This window comes from Eschrichtius robustus, chromosome 1 (genome assembly GCF_028021215.1).
Source record: "Eschrichtius robustus isolate mEscRob2 chromosome 1, mEscRob2.pri, whole genome shotgun sequence".
NCBI classification, from domain to species: Eukaryota; Metazoa; Chordata; class Mammalia; order Artiodactyla; family Eschrichtiidae; genus Eschrichtius; species Eschrichtius robustus.
Window position 1 is genome coordinate 15,863,419 of NC_090824.1, and position 17,615 is coordinate 15,881,033.

Here is a 17,615-nt window from a genome sequence, read left to right on the forward strand (position 1 = left end):
GTCAACAGAAGCAATTGGTAAATAATTATGTATTTGATCATAACATTAAGGATTGGAAATATAGTTTCTTGGGGAGAACATTTAGCTTAAATTAAAAAGAGAAAAGGGAATAAATCAGGTCGGAGAGGCAAATTTTCTCAGGATGCTCGTAGGGAAGTGATGTTATGTAATTTGAACAAAATGAGGTGATTTTTTAAATGTCTTTTAACTTCTTCACCCGTGAAGCTTCTCCCAGACTAGGTAGAGAAAATGGAGGTTTTAAAAAGCTGTTCTCAGTCTCTTCACTGACCTATCCGAGATGTCTAATTGAGTTCATTCAAATAAAAAATAACATTCTGAATAAGGAACAAAAGGTCAAAAACTTAAATTAAAAATGGATCTCTACCTGTTTATGGTGATGTACATAGCATGTGTCTCCTCAGAAATGTGAACTCCTAGAAGCAGGCACTATTGAGAATGTGGAAGCAACAATAAAGGCCCTTAAGTGACCGTAATGGACTTGTTGAACCATCTGGGAGAAGTAACCGTAGCAGTGGTGTGTGAGAGCCAGCCCCTACTAGCTCACGCTGCTATATTCCTACCCTCAGAGTGCCTCCAGGGACTGTTCTATCTTGTGGGTAGCTATCCACTAATCTCGATGAAGATGAGAATAACTGATAATAATAAACATTTAGAAAACTCATCATAGTTTACAAAGTGTTTTCACATCTACTTGTTAAAAGCAAGTGATGTTACTGTCCCTGCTGTTTATAGAAACTGAGCCTTAGGGAGAACGTGAACATTTTTTGAGGTCAAACGGTTCATAAGTGGATAATTGCTGGTGTTCTAATCTAGGTCTTCTGACAAAGGCGTCCCAGGTAATAATAGCTACAAGGTCTTATTCCTTCCAGAAATCCTTTTAGTTTAATGGAGAACCGTGATCAGGAACCTATAAAGCCGTTCAAGACTAAAGGATTAACTTTCCAATGTTGGGATTGTCGATAATTTTAGATCACGTCTAGAGTGCTTTGCCCTAAATCACGTGAGCATCTTCCTAATGTGGGTTCTCCATGGTTGGCCCTGCTTAAAGGTTTTGGCAGCCTGGTTCATTTTGGAACTTACTCACATGTTAGATCAATGGTTTTGCTGTTAATTATTAAGTAGAACTTTCTTACTACGGGGGCCACGAATTTGTATCTGCCACATCTCTTGAAATAGCCAACTGAGGTCAAGTTCTAACCAGTTCTCTGTAATAGATCAGCTTAATTGCTATCTATATGACTTATTTTATTTCCAGAGGTATTAATTTATGAAATAACTCTCCTTCTCCTCCTTATTCTTATCTAAATCCAACGACTATCTTGAACAACTCTCCATGTACATATGTCTTTTGCATCCCTAAAGAAAGAAATGGTAGAAATGTCAAAAAAAAAAAAAAAAAAAAAAAGCATGAAGGAGGACAAGCAACTCTGGAGGGAAGTCGGTGTTTCTGGGCTCAAGATGTGGCTCTGCTTCCAACGAACTGTGTGATCTCAGACAAGACAATCTGCATCTGAGTTTCCAATGCGGGCAAAATTGTTCCTGGATCTTTTACTTTCACACATATTCAATGTATGTGCTGCCAATAATTTATCAGGAAAGAATCGAACAGCCCAAACTATTTTAGTTCCTTTTCTTTTCATTGGTGTATCTTTAGCCTTTAAGTATGTATAAGTGTATCTCAGGGTGCCAGACTCAATCTATTAATTCTCCAGAAACTTTATGATGAGAAAAGTGCAAAGGACAGAGAAAGCACATAGGACCTCAAAGCAAGGTGGTTTTCTCTTGTGTACCCAAACTGTCAGTCATGGACAACTTTAATAGAAAACAGAGTCAGTTTGTGCACTAACTGATTTTTTTCAGTGTATATCTAGAAATTCATTATTTGTCTTTTTTGTTATCAGATTTTTGTTTTCTAATATGAGGGCACAAATGATACCAAGACATTTGCTATCTGATCAATTTTGGGGACTAGAAGGAAAAGATAGGAAAGAGAAGGGAGAGAAGGAGAAAAGGAGAATAGTAGGATAAAAAAATCTTCGAAAATCTTAAAAAATACTTGGGTTAAGAAAAATGTTTACCTGATGCCTACTTAAAACTAGGCAGAGTAATTTCTGTAATGAGAAAATATAAATATAAAAGAATATATTATATCAAGAGTCTCTAAATACTCTGAACCCCCAAAGAAGTCTCTGAATGTAAGATTTAATTTAATAAATGTCTTTTTTGTTTATAGTATATCTTTTTGTCTAAACATTAAACTTCTAATAATTTCACCCATACTGTATTCAACAGTAAAGTTTGAAAGAATCAAAATTTTAAAAATTGTGATTTTAAAGAAAGTAAAAAGTTCTCTGATTAACTGAAAGAACTTTCACAAAGCTCATGTCCTTTATATCATGGATGAGGCCTTCAGACTCTCACTCAGAGACTATTTACTTTTATTTTGTCAAGAACACTTACAAGCTCAGTGGCTATGTTTCCAAACTGATATAAGCTTCAAAAGGCTTATGAGATCATTTCTGTTGTAACCCCAGTACTTACCACAAAACCTAGCACAGAGAGTGGGCTCAATAAATGTTTGTTAACTAATGAGAAGATTAGAAGCAGTATTTAGTAGTTGGTGTTGTTGGCTGGGAGAAATGATAGCCTGAGATCCATAGAAAGAGTGAGAAAAATCACAACAACCAGACACAAAGCTCACCAATTTAAAAACACACAGTCCCGTACATCTTACTAACCGCTGAGAGATTAGAGCACAGATACAAAAGCAACTGCCATTCTACAGTGATGATCCTGAGTCATTAGGAAAATATTCAACTTTGTTTAATTCTTGTTTAATAAAAGTCAGGGAGCTATAGAACGCACGTTTAAAATATTTCCATCGGAGAGGATTAAAATAGTCCCTCAGTGGGAACCTTTAGTCCCCTCTCTTGCTGAGATTTCCTTTTGAAAATATAATCTTGATGGTTTAATATTGCATATCTTTAAAAAAATAGACCTTGGTTCTATTCCAGGATGTCTAATTCCACAGTATCTTTTGTAGACATAGAAAGTATGCTTTTTCCTCGTCTTTTTGATTTATTAAGCTTCTCGGTAAAGACTCTGAATACATTCCACATATCCGATCTTCCTGTTTCAGTTACAAAACAGTACAGAATTGGATCAGCAACACAATTTAAACTTGTTAATGCAACTGTGATTCTATAGATTTTATAACTCTGCTTCCCAGGCTTGTTATGGTCAAACATATGTTCATCTAAGTTCATATCATGCTCTAAAACGCTGCGAATCAGCAACATCACATGAAAGGGAGTAAAACACAAGATAAACGTCAACGTGATACTAACAAGTAGTTTTATGATTCTCTTCTTTTCCCTGTTTTCTGTGGCTTGATTTTGCTGCACAGCTTTGTAGACTTTCTGGTTGCAAGCCATTATGATGACCAGAGGTATCATATAGCCTACACACGTCCTAGCAAAGTTAAACCTGATTTGCCATTTCTCCAGAGGATATTTGTCGTAGCATAAAGTAAAGTTAGACTTTGTGGCATCACAATATTCAACAGCTGTTTCGTCTTCCCACAGAATGACAGCATTGAAGATGGTCTCCAATATCCAGATGAAAAGGCTCACCATGAACGCACATCTTCTTGACCTTAGAAAAGAAAACTTCAAAGGGTAGACAACTGCTAAATACCGATCAATCGCGATGCAGGTGAGGAAAGCTGTGCTACTGTAAAAGTTCATGTACATGAAGAAGGCACTCCATTTGCACAGGGCAGGAGAGAATGTCCAGTTGTCTTTATTCCAAGTATAATCAATCCATAGAGGGAGAGTTAAGGCATACAGCAGATCCGATAAGGATAAACTGAAGAGATAAATGCCTAATTCATTTTCCTTCTTTGCTTGCAGAAAAGACACACATAGAGAACCGATGTTGGCTGGAATGCTGACTATTACCACAAAGATGTAAACAATTGGAAACAAATAGTGGTCCAAGTCATGCTGTTCTTCAATACATGTGCTGTTCATTTTTTCTTTTTTAGGTGCTGATTTTATATTCGTTCTTAGACGGTAAGTAGCAAAATAAGTCTTGCCTCTTGGTAGTTTGTTTTCAACACCTAACTCTCTTTTACTAAGATTTCTTCAGTTTTCCTTTGCTTTCAAAAGTTCTGATTGATTCATCAATGGTCTTAAAGGATGAATGGAGATCAATTTTCACACAGATATCGATGGCTGGAAGTCAGGATCCAGCCTCCTGGCAGTTACCAAAGCGATCAGTCGATTTTAATGTGCAGAAGTCCATGTGCTTATTCTCACGGCCTGCTGATGAAGAACCCTGGAGGATTCGCCACATTATCCATCAGTTTTCATAGAATGCTGTCTTCAGTTTGGTTTTCTTCACGAAACTCAGAGGAGGTTGGTGCAAACGTGACTATATAAGGCTTTATTTTCACAAAGGTTGACATCTCTTTTTAAAATGCCTTCGTTTCTGTAATGAAAGACAAACTAGAATAGTTTGGATGCTTAAAAGAGACATCATGATTTTTGAAACAATCTTATTTTATTTCATTTACTGAGGATATCAAAATGCGTTAAATTGCATACAATGAAGGTGTTTAAAAAGGGAAAATTGTCTAATTGACTTCAGTAAATGAAATCAGGCTGAGATATTTGACCTTTTTCAAATAAGAATTATCCAAGGGATGCCAGGTTAGAGAGAATTATGTTTCTCACTAGACACAATCTAAGCACACAAAACTAAAGTTAAAAGTCATTTTAGGAGCTAATTTTAAAAAAGGTGGCGAATTCAATTAATTGTTTGTAATCAGTAAATGCATTTGAGTATATGGTAAAGTGTATGATTATAGGACTTCAAATTTTTTATTTCATATGCAATCTATGTATAAGGCACTTATTTTCAAACTATGCTTATTAGCCAAGAAAAAGTTGTCACAGGAAGTTTGATAAAGTGAAGCACTTAAAAATATAACAGCTTGCTGAAACTTTGTAAATAATTAGACAACACTACCTCATTTGTTTCTCCTTTGCTTTCTTTGTGGGCTAATGTTACTTTATCTTTCTCGTACTCTTGTGAAAGAGAGGGCAGACTGCTCCGTTCTGGGTAAAATCTTGTGATCATCAGTTTCTACATCTATACCTGATTGTTTACTAGGTTCGTTTTTTAAAAACGTCTGATGTACATTCATGTAGGAACAGAGAATCCATCCTTCTCTCCATATTGGAATAGAGAAATACTATCTTTATTCCTCTGCTAGTGAGGCCTGTTGGCGCTTTGGATGATTTATTTGAGGGGAATCTTCACAGAAAGCTTTGTATAGTCACCATGTAGGGGAAGGAAGACATGTCCTCTTGCTGTGTGCTGTGAGGCCTACAGGACCTCAAAACCGCCCCCTTCCAAGTGTTGATAAGCCCTTAGCACAAAAGAGACCCGCCACCACAAGGCACCAGTATTCTGCTGGGAGAGTAAACCATATCCAGAGCCCACAGGATATGTCATTCTTAACACAAAATGGAGAACTAAAATTCCTGAAATCACCTAGTTTTTCCACACCTAAAAATATGAATAAACAGCCTATTTATTTTTATTTTTTAAATTTTTATTGGAATATAGTTGATTTACAAATGTTGTGTTAGTTTCAGGTGTACAGCAAAGTGAATCAGTTATACGCATACATATAGCCACTCTTTTTTTTTTTTTAAGATTCTTTTCCCATATAGGCCATTACAAAGTATTGAGTAGAGTTCCCTGTGCTATATGGCAGGTTTTTATTAGTTATCTATTTTATATATAGTAGTGTTTATATGCCAATCCCAATCTCCCAATTTATCCCTCCCCCTCTTAAACAGCCTTTAAATAAATAGGGAAACCTTCCAGAGTGGAAAAAACGGAAGCAGGAGCTAAGATCAGAGAGGTAAGTGAGCAGTAAAGCTCTGGGTACCCTAAGGCATACGTGGATCTGGAGGAACTAACTAGAGCTTTGACTGCAGAGAACCCGTGACAGAGCATGGGCCAGTGATAAAGCATGGGCCAGTGACAGAGCATGGGCCAGTGGCAGAGCATGGGCCAGTGACAGAGCATGGGCCAGTGGCAGGGCATGGGCCAGTGACAGAGCATGGGCCGGTGACAGAGCATGGATCAGTGGCAGGGCATGGGCCGGTGACAGAGCATGGGCCAGTGGCAGGGCATGGGCCAGTGGCAGAGCATGGGCCGGTGATAGAGCATGGGCCCACACAGGTAGCAAGGGGTCCTCGACATCCCACTCATGCTGGGATCCAGGAGCCTCAGCCATCAAAATAAACAAAATAAAATAACAAACTTTACAGATATTTGCAGACAGACAGCAGGGAAAGTTGGCAAGTTCCCTGTCTTAGCTTTGTTTCTGTGAGGAGCTATCATAAAAAAAACAGTCCCTGAGTACTCATGGCCTCTGGCTGTCCTCACTTGGGAATGGGGTCTGAGTCTATACTATTAATCTGGTTCCATAAACTTCAGGCCAATAGTGAATTAATATTGGATCTATGCGCTCAACTTCACTAGTCGTCAGAAATCTACGAACTAAAACCACAGAGAGATACAACTACACACCCACCAGAATAAACGAAATGAAAAAGACAGCAAATACCAAGTCTTAGTGAGGATGTAGAGCACCTGGAACTCTCATATACTGTTGGCTAGAAAACTGTTTGGCTCTTATGCAAATCATATGGTCCAGCAACTCTACTTCTAGGTATATGCTCAACAGGAATACATACATGTGGTTCCCAAAAGACGTATGGTAGAATTAGAATGTTCACAGTAGCACTATTTGTAATATTCCCCAACTGGAATGCCTATTAGCATTAAGAGAGGTAAATAGATTGTGGTATATTAACACAATTAAAATCTATACACTAATGAAAATGAACAAATTATTGTTACATGCAATAACATGGTTGAGGCTCAGAAACAATGCAGAGGGATAGAAAAAGGCAGGCAGAAAGGGTACATATTATCTGATTAAGAACCAGGTAGTGTTAATCTATGCTGTCAGAAATCAGGGTAGCAATCCATTTACTGAGGGCTTTCTGTGTGCTGGACTCCATGTAAAATGGCGTGCATATTTATTATAATTTATGTTTTACTGTAACTCTGTGCTGTTTATTACAATCTTATATTACAAAGAAGAATTGAGCCACATATTAGGCAATTAGCCCTATATTGCCTGTCTAATCTTGGTAGCACTTGGCTGCAATCCTAGGTTTAACTCTAAAGCCTCTTGACTCAACTGTTTTGTCTTCTACCTTTTACATAAAAATACCTTAGACGTCTGAGGTATTTTTGCAACGGCACAGACTGGCTTTGTTGAAAAGGAAGAGAATATTTTCTACTTTCCACCTAAATAGTAGCACTGATGGATTAGTACAGGTCTTTCAACTATAATAGCTCTTCTAATTAAAGAAAATGACGTGAATGAAAATTTCTGCAAACTAGATATAAAATAATCAACCCTACATTTTCTAAAAGACGTCACTTTTATGTTCTCTATTAAACTGCGTGGACTCTAAATAAACTTGTGAGAATCATAACCTTACATCATGTCTCACACTCTGACAATTTGTCCTTATGTTTCCGTATATCTGTCAACACGTTTTCTTTGGAAGGTTAAACATGTTCCTTTTCAGTAATTTATATAATGGATAAGGCAACAATTTTATTTAGGCTTTTATTTTTCCTGTACTTGATTTTAGAAACAGATGGCTAAAAAGGAGCAAATATCCTGCTACCACGGGGGGCGGGGGGCGGGGGGGAGAAGATCTCCCAGTTTTTTGAGTCAGGAGGCTGAATTTTGAAGGGTCTATTGTTTAGATCAGGAAACATCTGTGAATTGTTTTAAAGCCGAAATTAATTATCTTTCACCACTCACAATGTGGTAATGAAAAAAATGTAAATAAGACCAATTGGAAGTGGGAAGAACCATCATGCATTCCCTTTCTTCTCAACAAAGCCCACCTACATTGTTGCAAACAACCATGTAGAATGTCATATTAAACATTTAGTTGTTATAAAAAAACAGAGAAAGAGGAGTCAGGTGGCTGTTATCTTTTGGGGGTGGGTCGGTGGGTGAGTGATGACAGGAAGAGGGCACCAGGAGGACTTCTGAGAACTGGGTAACGTTTTGTTTCTTGATATGAGTGTTGATGCCATGAACAAGTTCAGTCTGTAAAAATGTATCATGCTGTACACTTAGGATATGTTCCTTTTTTCTGCATGCAGGTTATATTGCAGTTAAGGTTAAAAAGTGAAATCAAAAGGCTATGTGAGATGAGATGTAAAGAATCTTGACAATTAACATCTGAATAACCTGCAGATAGAGCATATATGTCTTCCTAAGAAATGATATGATTTCACTTCTTTCCTGACATATAAAAAGTAATTTATAGAAACACAACAAAACAAACAATAAACAACTTAAATAATCTGAAAATAAATTCACCCACAATAAAAGTTTACCATATGAAAGAATAAGTATTCTAGGCACGTGGAGGAAGTAAATACAAATCATGCCTTGAGGAAAGCTCCCTCAACCCAGGCTTTAAAGAATTCTCACAGATCGCGTTCTAACAAATATGAGCTGATTAAAACACCCCAACCCTAAACACACTCGCTTTTAAAAATAGATGGATAAAAAGAACAATTTTCCTGTTACCACACTAGAAGAAAACACACACATACACTTACACACATACATACAGAAATTAGCTGCTATGTGTGAGATTCAGCAAAAGCAAGAAAGAAGAGTACTAGATCCACAAAAGTTTTAGAGATAAAATTAATAGATATATAACACAAAACAAGTACGTTTAATACATTTAAAGAAATAAAAGAAGGAATCTGAACACATGAGTAAGGATCAAGAGACTATAAAAGATGACTAGGCATACCTTTTAAAAGATTGAAATAGACCTTTCAGAAATAAAAAATACAATAATTTAAAATTAAAAATTAACACAGGGGGCTTCCCTGGTGGCGCAGTGGTTGAGAATCTGCCTGCCAATGCAGGGGACACGGGTTCAAGCCCTGGTCTGGGAAGATCCCACATGCCACGGAGCAACTGGGCCCGTGAGCCACAACTACTGAGCCTGCGCGTCTGGAGCCTGTGCTCCGCAACAAGAGGGGCCGCGACGGTGAGAGGCCCGCACACCGCGATGAAGAGTGGTCCCCACTTGCCGCAACTAGAGAAAGCCCTCGCACAGAAACGAAGACTCAACACAGTCATAAATAAATAAATAAATAAGTAAAAGAACGTGAATTTCTTTTAAAAAAAAAAAATTAACACAGGGGCTCACCAACTGCCTAGCTCCAGCTGAGGAGAAAATTAGTATATTGTAAGATAGAGCTAAAGAAATAACACAAAATTGTCAGAGTGTTAAAGAGATGGGAAAATACCACAGAGACATGGAGGATAAAGTGAAAAGGTCAGCATATGTATAATTGAAGTTCATAAGGACAGAAGAGAGAAAGTAAGGGAGAGGCGGTATTAGAAAAGATGCTGACTGAGAGATGGCATCCTCAGACTTATGAAGCTCAGCAAACCCCAAATAAGATTAGAAACAAACAAACAGAGATGGAAATCTATACTTAGTCACATTGCAATCAAGCTGCAGATCACCAAAGACCAAGGAACAAAAGAGCCAGAGAGAAAAAATGGACTACCTACAAAGGATGAAATTTCGACCGACAAAGACATTTTCAACAATGATAACATAAACCAGAAGACAGTGGGTTGATATTTCCAAATTGTTATGAAAATATATGTCATCCTATAATTGTATACCCAACAGAACTAAATTTCAAAATGAGAGCACAAATAAGGATATTTTAAGATAAACTACCACTGAGAACATTGACCCCCAAAATCCTCATTAAAGAGACTTCTAAAGAACGTAAGCGAAGAAGGAAAATGACACTCGAAAAATGTCTGAGATGCACAAAATGGAAAAAGCTACAGAGGATGGAACTCTGATGGTTACGCAACATCACGTCTATCACTAGGCTCATGCGTCTGGGGAAGAACATTTAAACCATGAAAATATTCTTCCTTAGAAGGAGGACTGGGAGAGCTGGGTGATGAGCAGGAAGGTGCCCCTTCCTGCTTTGTCCATGTTACTCAACAAATACTCATCTTAAAAAAAAAAAAGATAAGAAGGGTCAAATGGAAAAATAGTTTTGAGAGGACTTACAAAATTCTCAGTGGAATAAATTTCTTTCTCTGTAGAAATATTTCCTGCCTTAACTAAAACAACCATAAGACTGAATGGTTTAACGAAGCAGATACTGGGTGTCTTCTGGGTTGGGCAACAGAGGCGGTGTTTCTGGAGGCTTGTGGTTACATGTGTGACTCCAGGGCTCTGGAGACTCAAAGGCTCTCAGCAGCTCTTGGGGGATTTGTGACCATGTGTGTTCCTTCACCTCTGTAAGTTTCAATTTTCACAGGTGTAAGATAGCAGCCATTTCATAGAATTCTTGTGAGGATGAAATAACACATGAAGCTCAGTACCTAGCACATGGTAAGCCTTCATGACATGTTAACTGATATTGTTCTAATGACAACACTGGTAGTCTGTGTTGTCCCCTACATTTCCTGAAAGCAGATCATGTTTGGCCATCTAGCCAGAGCATAGCAGAGAAACCACAGGCACTCAGAATATAATTTATATAATAACATTTCACAGATGATACCAAACGCTGCAGAGGAGAGCTGTTAAATTAATTTGTGTGAATCTGAGATTTTAACAGAATACATAATTCTTATTATTCATACATCTTTTCAGATATTACTTTGATCGCTTTAATCATATTTTGAGAAAACTGTTTTTAGATCCAGTGCTGAGAAATTTGGATAAGTTTTTAATTCTGATTTTAATTTTTACCTGATGCCCAAAGAAGATAATCCACAGCTCCTAAAACAGTACCAACCATTGACGACAATGATCAGAAGATAAAATGTTATAGGAAACATTTGCCTTCATTTATCAGTTGAATAGCTACTTATTAAGACTCTACTGTGTGTCAATGTGATAGTCATCTATTAAGAATTATTAATTAATTAATACATACTAGAAATATTATTAATTAATACTGGAAATATTATTTTCAAATTTCACATAGTTTCTGATGGTATAAAAACATATCACTAGACCTTTATACTGATGAGGAAGTGGTGCTAGATAGCTCTACAGCCAGGAGTTGGTACATTTCTTCCCAAACCACTTAATTTTCATTTTGCCAATATACTGTTTCCTGTAGGGGAAATGGAGCATAAACATTCCTCTTTTATATTTTGATAGTGTTACCTATTTCTAAATGTAAATTGTGACATCCTTTACTACTGCTCAAAGTAGAGAAACCATGTGTCGTCCTCATTTCTCCCTGTCTTATAATACTTTGCATGACCACATTTATACAGCCCATACTAGAAAAAATGTTGCAAATATTACTGACAATCATTCAAAAGTATGTTATCTACTTAAAGCCTTATTTTTTAATCTTACACTTACCCATGTTTCTTGGGATGATGATTTTGTTGACCGAGGAGCCAGATAAATCTGCTTGCACCCAGAAGAGAAACCAACATTATTGAGGGGACAGGAAATTGCACTCATATTTCGTCACAAACCAATGAGGAAGCAGCATCTTAATGAGAAGCTTGTACATTATCCAAGTTTGAGCAACAGAAGTCTCCTAAGTATCTTAAAAGATGTTTTATGTATTATTTACTGTAGTATAATTTTTATTACTCACTCTTCTCTTTGCATCTTAATTACAATTATATACTGATACTATATGTGCTTTATTTGATAGAATATGTACTAGAATCTCATTCATTCATTCACTCCCTCCCTCACTCATTTATCTGTCAACACATATATCTATCCTCCTCTCCTAAGAGACCACTGTGCTGGGAGATATATAGGACCTGGCCCTAACCCATAAGGAGCTTATCACTTAGTGAAGGAGAAAGCACTAATAACCGCAATGCGATGGTAAAAATGGATAAATACTCCAAGAGAGGTACAAAAAGATAGGATGAGTCGTTGGATGTGTGGAATAGGAGAGGATGTTGTAGATGGAATCAGGGTGATCAACATCCTGGGAGAAAAACAACAGAGAGAGAATGCAGATGTGTGTATAAAGAGCATGTGCATTGCTTAATGGCATGATGGTGGCATCAAGGTAGCCAACTAGGTAAAAGTTTTTTATTTTTGTTTTTGTTTTTTTTTAAAAGGGATTATATATTAGCTGTATAGTATTTTATTGTAGGACCATTTTCTCCTTTGAGTTTCCTCTTGGAAGAGAAGATTCCATCAGAAATTGCTAAACCGTGCTAAAGCCACTTGAACTAACTGGCTTAGGCAAATCAATAATTTTATGAGACTTGAACATTTATTTGAGAAAGACATGGGATGTTACAATGAAAATTCACTTAGTATAGTGACGCTTTGACAGTTGTTGCCAAATCTGTAAGTGATTTAATGTGAAGTGAAATTAGCTCCTGGAACTTTTGAGATATAAAAAAGCCAGAGACATCACTTTTGAACCTTGCCTTAATAAACTTTTATTACACATGAAGGGGAAATTTTTACTTTATAAGGACAGAATTAATTTGGGATGGCAAAATTTAACTTCATTTTAAAAACTGTAATCATGACAATTTGAGCCCGCCTTTGTAAAAGGACATTAGAAGTTCCTGTTGGTAAGGTTTTTAAAATTTCTCCCCAGAACTGGAAAAGATGATCTCATGATATAACCAAGACTTTTAACCTTGAGGTTATTCAGGATGTAACGAGTGTAATGGGTTTCCTATACTTCCTCTGTAGGTCTTTTATTGAAAGTGATAAATGTAATCATTTAGATTTATAAAGTACATTTGCAAAGTAATTTAGCATATAGGAACTTAAAAATTCAGTATACTTTCTATTTTTACTGAAATAATAAAAAATTTGAGTACAATGTAGAAAATTAATAGTAAGACAAGCCTTAAAAAAAAATGAAAGCAATGATTTCAGTTTACTCGTCACTCTAATCCAAAATTCTCATTTTGCACATCCACTCATCTGTGGCTTCTATACATGGGTGTCTCATGACACTCACAATTTCTTATTTTACCTAAATAGACTATACTTCTGCTTTTAGGGAAATGGCATCTTAATATCCACATCAGATTTTTATGTATTTTGCTCTTCAAAAGAAAAAAAGGATGTTGTTAAAAAACCCAGGAAACGCAAACTTTCACTTCTGATTAATTAGGAGAAAAATTGTGGCTACCCTATGCTGAAACTTTGTCAGTTCCACATAATAAGACACTTAAGAACCTTTAATAACTCTGCTTCTTATTTAGTCCAGAATATTTGACAATACTGTATTTTCAACCACAGAGCCAGCTGATGAAGAGATGGAAATTTCAGAGCGCTGAGTCTCTGACATTTAAACAACTCCAAGGTGAGAAAAAGCCAACTAGCAGCATTCAGAATACTACCTTGAGGGGTTTGGTGTTCCTGGCATGTCGGTATCTGGTTTTCTGAGGCCACAGAATGGACCCCCAACACTGGCCCGTGGCAGGGCACTTGGGCTGCCCATGGGGAAAAGGGGAAGCGAATGTGGTCCTGCTCGGCTCCAACTTCTCCGTGGGGCAGACAGTGGAAGAACCTAATCTGCTGACGAAGGGTCCTTTGCATCCAAAGTTTCCACTTGCTGCAATTTCACTAGTTAAAGCAGTGACTAAACATGGCAGGGGACATTCTGAAATACTGATTTATTTCCCCAGCCTTACTTCCTTTTACCCCATCCCTATTCCCCCACACACTCGATTAGCCATTTTGCATTTATTGCCTCAAGAGAAGGAATTCTTGGCAGAAAAATATGGGGTTGGGAGGAGAAGACAATCCTAGGCTTAGAGTTTCAAAAGATTCATGCAACTCAGGAGAATGAAAAGGATTGAGGTGCAGACAATCTGCTTGGAAGAATATCTGTTGAGCTAAAGCAAAGCTTCCGGCCCCCAATAACAGATAAAAGATTTTGCCTGCCGGCGGGGCTGGGGCTTAGGGTTGTGAGAAAGGAAGTCACGAGAGTTCAGATGTGGTGGCCTGACACAGGGACACGGCATCCTGACTGCCTGTACCCTCTCCCTGCAATTCCTGAGGTGGGGGTGTGGTGACAGTCACTCTGATGAACTGCATGATGTGGGGAGGAGGGTGATCCCGTCTCTCATGTCCAGGGTGAAGTCCAGATAGGAGGCTGTCTCAGGACTACATGTGTGAGAGGCCTGAGACAGCCTTACCACATTCCCCTGTGCCCAGCACAGCGCTGGTCAGGGCACATGAGGGGCGCACAGAAGTGATGCAAGGCCTCAGCCCACCTCATGGTGCTTCCAATGGCCCAGTGTGTCACAGAAGAAGCCTTGTCCCCGTTGATGGGGGACAACCCAGGTGAGTCCTGCATGGGCTAACTACTGAGGACCAGAAGGGAATGAGGACATCTCATGAGAGGCCAGCATGCACAGAGGGCAGCCTTGAGAATTGGGGGTTGAGCTAAACCTCTCCAGCCTTAGCTACATACAAACTCCCTGGATCCTAGATGGTGTTATGGGCTGACTTGCATCCCCCTACCTCTCTGCCAAAATCCATATGTTGAGGTCTTAATCCCTAGTACCTCATAATGTGACTGTACTTGGAGTTAGGCTCTTTAAAAAGATGATTAAGTTAAAATAAAACTGTTAGCATGGGTCCTGATGCAATCTGATCGGTGGTGTCCTTATAAGAAGAGGAGATTCGGACACACAAAGAGACACCAGGGATGCGCATGCACAGAGGAAAGACCAGGTGAGGACAGAGAGAGTAGGTAGACATCTGCACGCCAAGGAGAGAGACCTCAGAAGAAACCAACCCCACTGACACCTTGATTTTGGACTTCCAGCCTCTAGAACTGTGAGAAAATAAATTTCTGTTGGTTACACCACCCAGTCTGTGGTGTTTTGTAATGGCAGCCCTAGCAAAGTACACACAGGCAGAATCCAGAGGAAGAAGAGGTAGGATCCTGAATTGACAAGTGTGATTAAGTGCCCACCAGTTTGGTAGAATGGGGTATTGAAATGGAATTTTAGTTGAGTTACAGAAAGATAAAGAATATTTTATTTCTTGCATCTCTGATTATGGCCTGAGATTGGAATCCACTTCATGTGTTTGACCTAAAAGGTGTAATTCAACAAATATTTATTAAGCCTTTGAATAGGACTACTGAGCAAAAATATTTTTCTCATTACTTGTCAAGGGGCCTAAAATGTAACGATTAGGTGACTTTTATTTTGGGGAGGTCTTGAAACTTTTACCAGCAAGCTTCCTTTCTAAAGATGTAAATATATTCCTTGTGTTGGGGGGGGGAATATTAAGTTGTCAGATAAAAACTTACTTGGCTTCTACATCATGGCAAAGCTCCCTGAGATCCATTTACATCAATGGTTCTCCAAGTATGCTTCTTGGATTAGCAGCGTCAATGTCACCTCTGAACATCTGAGAATTAAAGTTCTCATTCTCACCCCAGGCCCAGGGAATCAGAAGCTCTGGGGCTGGAGTTCAGTGATGTGCGTTATAAAAAGCACTCCAAGTAGTTTTGATGCTCCAAAAATTTTTTTTTTTTAAGGAACAAAGTTATTTTTTACAATAAATTTATTTATTTATTTATGGCTGTGTTGGGTCTTCGCTGCTGCATGAGGGCTTCCTCTAGTTGAGGCGAGCAGGGGCTACTCTTTGTTGTGGTGCGCAGGCTTCTCATTGCGGTGGTTTCTCTTGTTGTGGAGCACAGGCTCTAGGCGTGCGGGCTTCAGTAGTTGTGCCACGTGGGCTCAGATGCCCCAAAGTTTGAGAACAACTGGTGTACAGGATGGTTGCCTGGGTAAGAGACTGGGGTGGGAGGTGGTGGAGAGGCAGGGAGAACAGAACCTCTAAAAAGGGAAGAGTATGGAAACACTTTATGTTCAAATTCTTGCTTGGTTTTGGTACTTTAACCCTGTCAGAAAGGAAGAAATTTTTCTCTACCCTTCTATGTTCCTCTGGCTGGTCCAAGAATGAAATTGACATGAGACAGATTAACAGGAGAAAATAAAACAAAAATTTAATAGCATGTATGCATGGGAGAGGCCCAGGAAAACTGAGTAACTCACTAAAATGGCTGAAATCCTCACCTTAAGTATTATCTTCAGTTAAAGACAAAAGAGGATGTTGGGGGTAGTTGTTCAGGACTGCAAAGGGGAGGAAGGCAATTCATGCGGAGATGGAAAAGCAAATGTTTGGTAAACAAATGTTTGCTGGGTCGTGCAGAGACAATGGGGCACAGAGAGGACTCTGATCTCTAGGCTCTGCTGAGTTTCCCCCATCACACTTAGTCCATATTTGCAGATATCTCTGGTGATAGCTCTAATCTGGGAACAGGCCCTTTATCCAAATTCCCTTAGACAGTTAAGGGGGGAGGTAGCAAGAAAAACTTCCCAAGTCTTCTGTTTCTTAAAAATAGTCAGTCTAAATCAATCCTCATACCAAAGAGACACATTTTGGGGTGGCAGATTTTGTTCCCCTACAGCCCTATTATCCTTTCATCAGTATTTAAATTCCATTCTGCATCATTGTACCATTAGTTCACTTGGCTCTGTCCTTTTCAAAAAAGTTGAGCTAATACAGCCTCTCATTTCAGACTTCTAAATGATTTTAGCTTAAAGCTTAAGTCAGAACATAAGTATAGTAACAGTTAAAATGGAGATATGTTATCAAACTAAGGACTAGAGTCTTTAATATCTTAAATACCTTTTCAGAAGATCTAATATGTATTTCATGGTGTCTGTAAATTACATAAATGCCTTTTAATGCCTCTGTTATACTCATTTATTGAAATAACCAAATTTAAGAAGATTAATTCCAAATAGTTTCCTCTGATGTACTGCGGATGTGCAGACTGCTGATTAGCTTAATTTTTAAAGTCAGGATAATAAGTGTAAGTCCTTGTGGAATTATCTGTTGAGTTTGCTTATGGTAGAGATAACCAGCGAATCATTTAAGATTTAGGATCCAAAAAATATTTCATGAATTTAGGTTTAACCAAGACATGCACTAATATTTAAGGAGGTTCAATCCAAAGGATAGGGCAGAGAAGCAGAAATGATTGGCAAAAAATTGAGTCAACTGGGGCAGAGGGGCTAGGGACAGACAGGAGGGAGGATCTGAAGCCAGCTTAAGTGTTGTGGGTTCTACAGCATCTGGACTGGGGAAGGCAGGTTCTGTTACCCAAAGGTGTGGGTCATACCAGAATCCATAGAATGAGCAGAGCAGAGCAGAGCAGAGATTATAGTGAAAATCCAAGAGTGATAGGAATACCTGTCATTTTACAGAAAATAATGCTAGAGTCTTTATTTTCCTTGGTGCTTTTTTAGAGGATGCTAAAGTATCTTTGCAAATGTGCAGTAATTGAGTAAATCCCTTATGTCATTTTATCATACTCATTTCTATGAATAAGCCCTCAAAATATTAGTTACTGCAGTATTTAAT

General features: G+C 38.3%; 1 protein-coding gene across 1 annotated transcript; it reads right to left on the reverse strand.

Moving 5' to 3' along the window:
- Window positions 1-3,026: 3,026 nt before the first annotated feature.
- GPR65 (G protein-coupled receptor 65) lies at window positions 3,027-4,052 on the reverse strand. The gene has a single exon (XM_068557388.1). It carries the CDS (start codon window positions 4,050-4,052, stop codon window positions 3,027-3,029), a length of 1,026 nt encoding a protein of 341 aa, XP_068413489.1.
- Window positions 4,053-17,615: the final 13,563 nt, after the last annotated feature.